This window comes from Abrus precatorius, unplaced genomic scaffold (assembly GCF_003935025.1).
Source record: "Abrus precatorius isolate BTA unplaced genomic scaffold, Abrus_2018 Scaffold5, whole genome shotgun sequence".
NCBI classification, from domain to species: Eukaryota; Viridiplantae; Streptophyta; class Magnoliopsida; order Fabales; family Fabaceae; genus Abrus; species Abrus precatorius.
Genome location: NW_020874395.1, coordinates 4,748,621 through 4,761,685, shown reverse-complemented (window position 1 = coordinate 4,761,685; position 13,065 = coordinate 4,748,621). Strand labels below are relative to the sequence as shown.

The 13,065-nt window shown below is 27.5% G+C and overlaps 1 protein-coding gene and 1 pseudogene across 1 annotated transcript; both read left to right on the top strand.

Annotated features, from left to right (window-relative positions):
* The first annotated feature begins 305 nt into the window (after positions 1–305).
* On the top strand, positions 306–7,497 carry LOC113866537 (annotated as a pseudogene).
* A 3,765-nt stretch (positions 7,498–11,262) lies between these two features.
* Positions 11,263–12,349, top strand: LOC113867683 (40S ribosomal protein S27-2). The gene is made up of 4 exons (XM_027503110.1): positions 11,263–11,362; positions 11,491–11,592; positions 11,757–11,785; positions 11,878–12,349. The coding sequence occupies exons 1-4, from the start codon at positions 11,360–11,362 to the stop codon at positions 12,002–12,004; spliced, it is 261 nt and encodes an 86-aa protein (XP_027358911.1). The 5' UTR covers positions 11,263–11,359; the 3' UTR covers positions 12,005–12,349.
* The last annotated feature ends 716 nt before the right edge of the window (positions 12,350–13,065 follow it).

Sequence of the window (13,065 nt, the reverse complement as noted above, 5' to 3'; positions counted from 1 at the left end):
AATAACAGGCTGTTTTAATAAATTAGTTTTATTACAAAATTTAAAATTGAAGTTTTTTTTGTCACTTTCTTTCTTCCATGTTTTTCTTTCAATAAATTAATTCCTAACAAAAATATTGATGATCTCCTAATCCTTTCATCTTCTTCAATGCCAATGAATTTAATAACTTAATCACCATCTTTTTTGCGTTTGTGCTCTACCATGAAACTGCATGAGTAGCATTGCCTTAGAAGCTTAAACTCGTATACATTGACTATGAAATCCTTCCATTTTCTTAAGTAATGGTCATGTAAAAATCACCTACTATGGTGAAGAGGAAAGGATTGGGGTCATTAATTTTTGTTTCATTACTGGAAGTTATGTTTTATCATGAATAAATTTATATAAAATGTGATTAATATAATTATTAAATTACAACTATCATCTTTATTGTTTACATCAAATTTTATTAAAATTGAATAATTATAATAATATAATAAAGATTTCTTATTATGTGCATATTTTAAATGTATATTAATGAAATATTAAATAATTATTTATTTATATGAAATTTTCAATATATAATTTATATATGATAATAATTTTCAATCTAACAATATGTGTTAACAAAAAATCACTTAGCAGTGAAAGGTTGTTGGGAATGTAAAATTTAGTGTAATTTATAACAATGAAAATTGATCCTTTCTTTTATATATAAATATATTTTTGTACATTTTAATTGTATCTTCTTATTTATTTTTTAATTAATAATCCTTCTATCATTTGGCATATTTGGAAAGATAGAATAAGTTTATATTCTAACATCTACCCAAAACGGTTGCTCAAAAAGCTTTACTTGATGCTAATTATTTCTCTATTTGTTGCAGGACTAGTTCTAAATCTCTAGTTGGAGTAACCATGGATCTAAATAAAGTAAGATGGATTCCTCCTCCTGCGGACCACTTGAAGCTTAATATTGATGGAGTTGTGTCAAGAGCTAGTGGAGGTGCTGCTTGTGGTGGATTAATTCGCGACTGTCATAGAAAATTTATGGTTGGTTTCTACCTCAACGTCAGTCATTGTCTCCCTCTCACGGTTGAGCTCTAGGGTTTCTATGCATGTATCTAGCTTGTGATCCAAAAAATTATTCAAACTATATGGATTGAAAGTGACTCCAAAGAGGCCATTAATCTTATTCTCTATGTCCAACCTCCTTCTCACCCTTTGCATTGTTTGATATGTAATATTAAGAACTCTCTTTAAAATATTAGTTTTGTTAGATTTGCTAATACCTATATAAAAACAAACCAATGTGCCGATACTAAAATAGGACTTGATTTTCTATCTCCTCCCTATCAATTTGATGACCTCCCCCCTTTTCACTAGCTCCCTTCTTTAACTTGAATGCTTGTAATTTGTGGTTCCTTAAACCAAAGTCTAAGGGCTTTTTGTGTTATGCGCTACTAAGCCTCATTTTCTAGCAATATATATATATATATATACTATCTTTTTTATTTAGTATAATTAAAAATATTTATAAAAATAAAAGATAAACATTAATATGAATATATGATACATTTTTGGAGTTTCATTTTAATTTCAAATTATTAGTGGAAATCGTTGACCCAAAAAAAAAAAAAGGCATAAGTGACCGTAGCATGTGATCAAAACTTAATAAAATTATGCATATGTCTGAACGCAAAATAAGAAACTAGGTCGGCATGCATGTGGGCTCTGCATGAATCATAATGAAGCTGTTCTTTTTTTCGTTTTTGTTTTTTTTATAGGCATAATGAAGCTGTTCTTAATTGCATTACCTTTCTGAATTTTCTGAATTTAATTTTTAAAATAATTAATACTTTCTAATTTTGAAAAATATAAAAAATAGTATAGCTAAAAATTTATGATGAAAAAATAAAAATAAGATAAGGATTTCGTATTACAATCACAAAGTAAAATCACTTAATCAATTCATTTTAAAAACTTTATCCGAATTTATTATGTTTGTCAGCTTGGCTAAACTAATCAAACGGATAAATATTAAAATTTATAAAATTTCAAATAAGATAACAATCTTTTATAAAAAATTGCCGTGATGATATATTGTATTAAAAATTATGGTATGATACCTGAGTAATATTTTTATTTATTTATCAATGTCTCAAAAGAGCCACGAGAACAAGGGAAGTTGCGTGTAAATAACAACTGAAAAGTAAAGCTATTAATTGCACTACAACAAATTGAAAGATAAAAAAAGATTGGTGAAGTAAAAAGCTATTAATAAATAAATGGCTTAAAGATAAAAAGAAAGTAATTGTATGATTAGTTGGTTGCTTGTAAAATATGAGATGATGAAGGGTAATTTAACTAAATGTATGAGCTGAAAGGATAAATAACTTGTAATATAATGATTTCTTATATAAATTAAATGGGGTTCAAGTTTAAGTGTTATACATTATCATACCAGCATAACTAGCAAGAAATCAAGCTATTATTTTTCTATGAATTTTGCTTGTAGTATATACATTGTAAAATTGTTAATAAGTCTAATATTTATTTTTTTAGTATCGCAAAAGATATCCAATTCAAGTACCTCAAGGAGAAGACAAAAATTTCGTCTTAAATATTCCACTAAATAATAAACAAGATAACTTTGTATTTTTTTTAATTTTAAGTCTATTAGTGATTAATATGTCTCCAGCAATTTTTAGCTATTTTCAAACTATCTTGTTAAATGATGATAAGTTCTAAGTCAATTTTTATATCTCTTAAATATGCAATTAACAATTAGTCCAATTAACTACAAATAAATTAGCGACATAGAAGTCTGAAACACTGAAGATTTAGTTACTATAAAGAAATTTAGTTTTTATACATTATAGTTGTGTTGCATCATTAATCTTACTATTGTTTAAATCCATTATCTATGCATGTAGTAATTTTGTTCTTTTTCTATAATTTTTAGTCAGGAATTTGAAATAACTCGAATCATGCATATCATAATTTGATTCAGATCATATTAAAATACCTTCTAGCATATAAGGCTCCTCAAGGGATAATCTACATGCATTGATAATGCTGAATAATCTGATAAAGCTCGACCAATTCTATTGAACATATCAACTTTTAAATAAAAATAAATTTTATATTTAAAAATATAATTTTTAGAAAAGTTTTGAAAACTGATATTTGATAAGACATATCAATAGTTAAATTTTCATTCTGCATTTCAATAGACGTATTCTTTATAGAAGGAAAAAGAGTAAAATAGATCAAATGGGTATATTTACTACATAAAATCACGTGTCTTCTAGAACCAACATCATGGTCCATGCTTCAATGGAGATAGCTATTAACTTTAGTTATTAACATTGTGATTTAGTGCAATTTATTTATTCAACTATGTAGTGCTATCACTCTCTCCAATTTGATAAAGAAATAATTGAAATATACTTGTAGTGTGTTTGGTTCAGTATTTATAAATTTAATTTTTAATAATCTTACTTTAGTCTAATTAATTGTGGTTAAAAATTAAATTTAAGGTAAAGTAATTTATATTTAAAAAGTCTTATGTGAAAAACAGTTTTGTAATCAATTTTAATATACATTTTAAGCATATCAAAAGTTATCATTTTTTTTAGTTTAAATCAAACCTAATTCAAAAGATATAATTGCATTTAGCTGTTTTGATCAACCAAATATACTTTTTAGTTTTTCAAATCAACCGTTTGATTCGGTTAATTACCATAATCCTTTTTTAAATAGGTTAAGAGTGTGTTGGGTGGACTTTTTAGCTAGCTAAAGTCTTAACTTTTTTTTTTTTTTTTGTTAAAAAGCTTGTTTAATAAAAATAACTATGTTTTGTAAAGTAGTTGAAATTGGTGGTTATCTGTCTAGCATTTTTTAAAAATTTAAAGTATGTTTAATTTCTCTTTTAAAAAGAGTTTTCAATTTTTTTTCTAAATATAGTATAAATTTATACTATATTTAGAAAAAAAATTAAAACAAACATACCCTTAGTTTTCAGCTCTAAAAGTAACTTGTTTGTCCTCATTCTTTTTGAGTAATTTCTTCTTTATGTATTCAATTTCTAAAACCCTAATACCTCTGCCTATACCACTACATTTTTCAAATTCAAAATAATGTAAATGATTCAATGAAATTCTCAAATCTCTTTTTTTCTTATATAAAATTGTTAAAATAATAATATCAATATACTTCTATTGTCTCATTTAGTTAATCAACATATTTATAAATAAGATTAAATTGAAAATTTATTATTATAATTTTTAAAGATGATAATGATTTTACTTATATTATAATATACATTTTATAATTGCTTAAATATATAATTATCAAATTTTTAATCCTAGTCTAATAATTGACGATGTCTTTATCTATTATTTTGCATTAATTTAGTTTTACTTAAATACATAATTCAATCAAATAACTATTCAACTTGTATCTTTTAACATTCAGCTAACTTTTTTTTATAATCATCTAACTTACATGCTAGCTAGTTTTGTCAAACATAAATTAACTTTGTGTTTTGTTCAGTTCAGGAAAGAAAATAAAAGAGAAAAAGTTAAAGGAAAAATATAAGCAAAAGAAATACGAAAATAAGTAAGTTTTTAAATTGTTTAGTACAGGAGAACTATGAAAAAAAAAGTGAGAGAAAGAAAGTAGTATTTTTAGAGACATTTACATCCCTAATTATAATATTATATATATATATATATATATTAATAAACTAAGATAAAAAAAAATTGCTATTATTCTCTCTTATTTACCTAGCTACTGCAGGGAGAAAAGATTTAGAGAATGTTTGTTTTCCTTTTAAAAACAGAAAAACAGTTTTCAAACATACCTTTAAAAATGAATATTTTTTTCTTTTACATTTATTTTTAAAGGAAAATGTGTTGGCCACAATAAGTATAAAGGGTGCATTTGAATAATGAATTGGGGGCATTTGGAGTAGACCTCTTCCAAATTTCAAGTCATTTGATCCAACGTTTACGTTATCACGATTTTTCAAAGGCTACCTACTGAGCCATGTTCTTCGAACGTAGAAAATGAAATAGCAACATACCATTGATTTTTCACAAATTCTAAAAAAAATAAATTTTAAAATTAGACATATAAAAAATTAGTCATACAATTTCCATAGTTATTTAAAATTGTTTACATAATTAAATAAATTTTTAAATTCTCTACCTATGAAGAAGAAAGTATTATTTTTAATACTTTAAAATATATTTATGGGAATTTATCACTGTGAGTACCAAAATTTTATCTAAAATTTTTTATATTTACTTTATTTGAAAATCTGAATTTAATTTTTTCAAAACCAAAAAAGAAACAATTTTACTTTAAGAAAAATAAGAATCAGTCTCAATAAATGAAAAAAAGTTTAGATTTAACTTCAAAAATGGAAAATGAAACATTACTGAAAAATAACCTAGCTTTACAAATAAAGAAGGAAAGATTTCATGGATTTGTCATTTTTTCAGTCTTCTTAACACAAAATAAAGAAAAAAAATTGCAGAACAAAGGAAATCACGAGAGTTAAGGAACATAAGAATGAAGAATAAGAGGAAAACATAACCCAGAAGGAGCGGAGAAAAACAACAAGGGTGATCCGGAGCAAAAGGAGTGAAGATTTTTTGAAAGAAACAGAGCAAAGGAGGAGAGGAACAATAGAGTGCAACAGAGAAAACTCAAAAAAAAAAATGAAAAAATGAAAAAGAGAGAGCAAAGAAGAAAAGGGGGCACCAGAACAAAAATACAGAGAGGAGTAGAAAGAGAAAAATGAACACCTCCTTTTGGTATATACCTTCTTGTTGAAGACATTTTGGATAAAGATTTTGTCTCCTGAAAAGGCTCCAATTGTGATGTTGAAAGTTGAAAGGAATGAAAAGGGAAAATGAATACCTCTTGTTAATATTTTGTATGACCAATTGATATACCTACTTTTAGGTTCTATCATTCTGTAGTTATAGCCGAATACAATAACCTGGTGTTAAATTCCAAACTGATAGGATTGTCAATTGTTCTAACTACGCTTATAACTCCATCTGTCCTTAAGTAGTGTTTGATCGACAAATACTGAGTATTAAGCATTAACCCTTCTTATTTCTTTCTCTGCCTTCAGTGTCTGATTGGCAAATCATACAACAACCCCTTCTATTTCCATCTTTGATTCAAATGTCAGAGCTAAATAGTAGTTTTCAAATTTATTTAGTGTATTATTCCTTGTGTAATTAAGTCTTCCTTGATGTCATGTCATACTTTGGTGGGTGTTTCATTCTATAAGCCACACTAGTCTCTCTTTTGTAGGGATTCAAATTGATGATGAGGAACTTGCCTGTTTTGTTGAGCGTGTTGATAAGGATAATATTGGGGTTCTAACATTTGGGGAATGGAGGGATTTTCTGCTGCTTTACCCTCATGAGGCGACTATTGAGAACATTCACCATTACCTGGAGCGGGTATGCCTGGTGGATTTTGGGGAACAGACTGTTATTCCAGCAGGCATTACTCAGCACATCTGTGCAAGTAGCAGGGGTAGCAGGTGCTGCATCGCGAACAACAACTGCACTCCTTGATTGTTTAAAGGTTGTATTGCAGGTCCAAACAACACGAGCTCATACAATGCCTGCAATAAAAGATATATGGAAAGAAGGTGGCCTGCTATTATTTTATCGAGGCAATGGCTTAAATGTTCTTAAGGTGGCCCCTGAGAGTGCTATTAGATTTTACACCTATGAGAAGTTGAAGACCTTCATTATGAATGCTAAAGGAGAAGAGTCAAAGGCTGATATTGGAACTATGGGACGGCTGCTAGCTGGTGGTATAACTGGTGCTGTAGCTCAAACTGCAATGTATCCTCTGGATCTTGTTAAAACACGGATACAAACTTATGCTTGTAAAGGTGGAAGTGTTCCCAGTTTTGGAATTGGAACCCTCTCGAGAGATATATTGGTTCAGGAAGGACCCCGTGCATTTTATAAGGGCTTGATTCCTTCTGTTCTGGGGATTATCCCATATGCTGGCACAGATCTTGCTGCATATGAAACATTCAAAGATATGTCAAAGAAATATATTTAGTGATGAAGGTAATATACTTTGTTGAAATTCTGAGATTTCTGTAGAGCCTGGTCCTCTTGTACAATTAGGGTGTGGGACAGTGTCAGGTGCCCTTGGAGCAACCTGTGTTTACCCTTTGTAGGTTGTGAGAACAAGGTATGCTTTGGTTGTGATGTCTAAGATGTGGCTACACATCAAACAACTTCATTTCATCTTTTATAGAAATTATAAAGTGCAATAGCTTTTGATTTCAGAATCCAGGCCCAACATGCTAATGTGGGAATGGCCGATGTGTTCAGGAGAACCTTTGAACATGAAGGGTTTAGGGTTTTCTACAAAGGACTATTTCCGAACCTGCTCAAAGTTGTTTCATCTGCTAGTATCACTTATTTGGTATATGAGAGTATGAAAAACGGATTGGAGTTGGAGTGATTAACTTTGCTGCCTCATTTGATAATTTGTCTAACTGACATGGCTGACCGTTTGCAACTACAGGAGTGGTTCTGCAATGAGACATTAGTGACAAGAATAAAGTCCCCATTTGATTTTATGACAATTGTTTACGATCACTATTAAATGACACCACTTTTATCAAAATTCTTGGAGGATGAAATTGGTTTGTCCTGCTTGCTGCTTCATTAACTGTGTGTATGAAGCTTCATATCTATCAAGAATAGATTTTGTTGTATGCTGAAGTGTACAAAAAACCCAGTCAGGATCCGATTTTGTACTATGTAATGGCTCAGATTGCTAATCTTACTCTCAATTTTTTGGTATCTTTCCAGAGTTAGAATGCCACTAATTTTGGTAATGACTATAATGCCTCTTTAAATTTGCTAAAGTGTGACTGAAGACATGGTGTTGTTTACCTCCTATGAACAGTATGTCTTGCATCTTGCTTTCTTTTTCCTTTTCTGTTTTTTGTTTGGTGTAGGATGTTTGAGGAGATTGTTTTGAATGTAAGACTGAATGATTGTAACCTTTTATCATAAGCTTGGATGTTAAGGCTTCTGTTTTGATTTGTTAATAGTATAATTATTAAAATGTATTAAACAAATATAAGACAATCTTCTCAGATGTATTAAATTTGTTAAGTTTAATGATGTCCTTACAGAGGCTAACTAAACTACTGATTGGTTGGCTAAAATTGGTCTTAAAGTTGGGCTGTCTTCCTCTTTTTTATTAAGGCGCCATCTTTGCTGGAACCTTTCTTAAAGCTTCATACTTTTAAGAACTATGTAGTTGAGGTCAATGACCTACTTTCTGTTTCTTTATTAGACTTTATGGCCGTTCAATAGAAAAAAATAAAAGTCTTGTAAACCCTAAAGGTTAAAAACCGGTGAAGTGATCTAGTCTCAAATTTGTAAAACTATACAAAAGTATCTCACTATGAGCCTATGATTCCATCAACATTCCATGAGAAGCCATATCTTTTGACCCCAAAATATTTGAGAAGCCACATCTATAACTTTCTGAGATAGATAATTAATATTTGTTAGCCTTGTTGATGTGATGTATTGTTGGATTTTGTACAATTTTCTTCTTTTCTTCGGTTCTTTTCTTGTTAGAAAATTAAGATATGTGCTTTATTTGATTTTGCTTTAGAATTTATAAGATTATTAAATTGTGTTTAGTTTCTTGTACATTGTTGTAACATTTTTATCATACTTTTTATTAAAAGTGGGTTTGAGTATTTTAGTATATAATTTTTTTGGATTTTGTTAATCTCAATTTTTAAGGCTGAGTTTAAGTATTTATAAATAAAAAAAATTTATGAAAAAAGTATATCATTATTATATTAAAATTATAAAAGTACAATAAATACTTTTTTTTAATAAATTTTTACTATTATTAGTTGTTTATCTTTAGTGTTAATAGTTAAGGTTAATGAAACTCAATTTTTTTTATTAAAAAACAATAAATTTTTATAAACGTTGAACGGTACAGTAACATTAAAAAAATTGATCCAAATTATTTGAAATTGTTAAATTTTAGATAAAAAAAATCATATAATTTCTCTTTTGGCAGTTTGGTTTAAATTTCAGTTGATATTTAAAAAACTAAACTACAAGTAAATTACTTTCTATTATATTTTTAAATATATATTAATCTAAAATACAGATACAAATAGATATTTATGTCTATTTTCATAATTTTTTAGACTACAATTTTGATCGTCAAGTTAATATTTCTTTAAATATTTAATTTTGTTCAAATTTATTTTCATTACTTATAGTTTAATTAATTAAAATATATATAAAAAATAATATTTATACCTTTTTATATTTTAATATAAAATATTAATTAAAAACATGTAAAATATAGTGTAAAATTACAATAAGTACAAAAAAAAAAAAAAAACAATACAAATTTTTAACATTAACATAATAAAATATTATATATTATAATTTATCTATTGTCAAAAGCAAAATAATGAAACAAAATTCTAACAAAGTTACTTTTATTTAGTTACAAGTCTTGTACTAATACATTATAAGGTTTGTAAAAAAAAAAAAATACATAACTTTAATTAGTTAGATATTATATAATAAAATTAATATAAATAATCAAGTTTTTTTTATATATTTCTTTTAAATTAGATTCTTCAATATTTTACAATCATTTGTATTGGATACTTAAATTTGGTTCAAAGATAAAAAAAAATAATGATAAAAAAATTTAAATTTAATATTGTATATATTTATTTTAATTATATTTAAAAAGAGTCTATTTTACACTCTTGTATGTTTGGTTATGAATTTTAAAACTATATAATACGACATTCTATACTTTTAGAGGTGTGTAAATTTTTTTTTATTACTTAACCATCTAATTTCTCTACAAAAGAGGAGAAATTAGATTTTAGAGTATTTTTATCTAAAAATTAGACACTTTATTGTACACTTTTAAAAGTATACAATGTCACGTTGTATACTTTTAAAAATCAAGATATAAATTACCCGTAACATAATTATACTTATAAAGAAACAAAATAAACTTTTTTTTTTTAATATTCATACTATATATACAGAATACAAGTGTAATACCATTCATATGCCCACAATCACATAATTTTATAAAAATATACTTGTATCATAATGGATTTAGTGAGTAATTATTCTATCTGTTAATTTTTTTTTTTTTTTGCAAGTACCCATTGGATTGAACAATTGTAATCCCTAATATAAAGTATATATATATATATATATATATATATATATATATATTCCATTTAATGTAAAGTATATTTTATTAAATATATTTGTATTTTTTTAATATAAACTTTACATTATTATAATTTGTAATTTAAATAAAGTTATAATTTGTGAATAAGATTTAACATTTTTAGTTATTTGTTTTATAAATAATATATTTAACTTTTTGTTTCATTAATTTTTTTCATAATTACTATATATGTTTGGAATTTAATAAATATTTTTTATATATTAAAATCAATATATTTTAAATTGTCGACTTAACAGATACATGTTTTCCTAATTTTATTCTTTAAAAGAAATTATTCTTGTAACTAAAGAATTTAATTAGATAAAAATAAAATCACCAAAAAATAATAATTACCACAGTCAAGCACAAACCAGAGCTTAATAAACTACAACATTTGTTCCTATTTCTACACCTTAAATTTCATAATTTATTATACTCTCTTCTATTCATAAATCTTAGTCTTATATATATAAAGAGTTAAATATAATTTTTTTTTATTTTGTTATCTTCTATTTGTAAATTTTAAAATGTTATCAAAATAAATAATTTTTTCATAGTTGTGTATTATATTATTGTAAATTTTATTTTTTCCTTTTATCAGCAGCCTAATATTATTTTATGAGTAAATATTTATTTTAATTCCTCAAATTATAATGTTAATTAATTTAATTTTAATTTTATAAAAAATTTATATTAATTCTAAACTTTAAAATGATATTTATTTTAATCTTATATATATAAAAATAGAATGATAATAAAATAAAAAAGTTTTAAAATTTAGAATGAAATCTTTATAAAGTTAAAACTGCTAAACGTCCATAAATTTAGAAACGGGCTTTAAGGTCTAAAACCTGGTGACTGTGCAGCGTACGTGTAGCGACCAAAAACAATAAAGAAGCGGGCTTTAAGGTTTATAACCTTCCTGACCACAAACCAAAAAAAAAAAATATAAAGGCTTATAAACCTTCTTAGTTCATTTGTTCATCCCTTCCGCCGCTGTGTGCTACCATACCTCTGCAAAACCTAGGGTTAAGGCTTTTTCTGAGGTTTTCTGTGGTGTTTTCCCAAGATGGTGAGTAACTCATCTTTATCTTAATACTTCCTTAGATCTGAAACCGTTTCTCCCATTGTTGGTTTCGTATTTTCATTCTTTGCTTTAGAAATTGAACAATGCCATATATCTGCTTTGTGTGTGAGTAGGTTCTTCAGAATGATATTGATTTGTTGAATCCCCCAGCGGAGTTGGAGAAGAGAAAACACAAGCTCAAGCGTCTTGTTCAGTCACCAAATTCTTTCTTCATGGTATTTAATGCTCTTTTGCTTTAAACTATTATTCTTATTGATTGATCTGAAATGTAAGATTGGCTTAGTTCACAAATTTTAAATCACTGTTTTTTTTTTAAATAACAAACCCTATTTGGAGGATGTGAAGTTTTGATAATTTGTCTGTTAATTATTTGTTGCAGGATGTTAAATGCCAGGGTTGTTTCAATATGTAAGTTATTTCTTGCAGTTTATTTGTTTATAATGATATTTAGGTAACTTGGATGTGAATTTGAGTATGTTCTGTTTCTAACTTGGATGCAGAACCACTGTGTTTAGCCACTCTCAGACAGTTGTGGTGTGTGGCAATTGCCAGACTGTGTTGTGCCAGCCGACTGGTGGACGGGCAAGGTTAACTGAAGGTTGCTCATTTAGGAAGAAGGGAGACTGAGTGGTGCGATGACTTCTCTTTATCCAGGAGAGTTTTGGTTATTAGGCTGTTAAGATGGAAGCAACTTTAGTTATGATGTATTAATTTTGTTAAATTTTAAGACTTTAATTCTGAACCTTTAAGACATGATGGGGCCATCCAATCTTGAATTTCTTTGCTGAAGTGGATGTGGTTTTGTTGGATATTTATTTTTATAATTTTCTTTACTGAAATCGATGTGGTTTATTTTGATATTTGTTTTTAAAATTACGTGTAAGCATGCACTTGCAACTGTTTGTTAACATCATTTGTTTGTGTTTTTGTTATGTGAATTGTGATACTGGGGAAATACATTCCACAAAATATGCCATCATTCTACATGCATGCAGAGTGTTTTTTTGTTCTAAACGTGCAATATTTTGGCCATGTTCTTGGCAGGAGACAGTTATGCTGATGATTATAATTGTTTACAATAATGGGCTGTATTTTTTCTATACGAATTATGTCGCTTGTTATGTAGATGGCATATGCCTATTGATGCTCTTGTTAAGCATACATTACGTGCTGAATTGGTTTTTCTTTGTTTTAGAGGCACTTCGTATATTTTTGGTCCTTTCATTCTGTTGGAATGAAATTCTCAGTTGTTTTGGGGATTGATTTAGTTAACTGAGATTCTTTCAACATCAATTTTCTTGGGTTTTCTTTTCTTCCTTTTTTTTTAGCATTTTTTTTGGCGCCTAAGGCCGAGCGCTTCCCTCTTTAGTCAGGGGTGGCGTGGTATTCCACGAGAGAGGGTATTCTATGTGGCGCACCCTTAAGGTGCGTAGGCGCAAATCAATTCTATGAGGGGCTCCTTGGCCGCTTTCCTGCTTTAGTTTTAGCAGTTTAAGCGAGGGGGTTTTGCCCTACACATCATTGAAAATTCATGTCATTAAATTGTTTTGATGGTTGATTAGGCATGATGCAAATTCAAGTGTCATTGAAGTGTTTTGATTGTTAATAGGCATGTTTTGTTTTAAACTTGTAAGTTGTAGTATTAAATTTGAATTGACTCTGTTAAAAAAGGCAGCGCATTAGCATTT

Excerpts from the sequence above, each read along its gene's own strand:
- LOC113867683 (XM_027503110.1), top strand. Across the intron at positions 11,593-11,756 it reads CACCAAATTCTTTCTTCATG|GATGTTAAATGCCAGGGTTG; the intron begins GTATTTAATGCT and ends TATTTGTTGCAG. Across the intron at positions 11,786-11,877 it reads TGCCAGGGTTGTTTCAATAT|AACCACTGTGTTTAGCCACT; the intron begins GTAAGTTATTTC and ends ACTTGGATGCAG.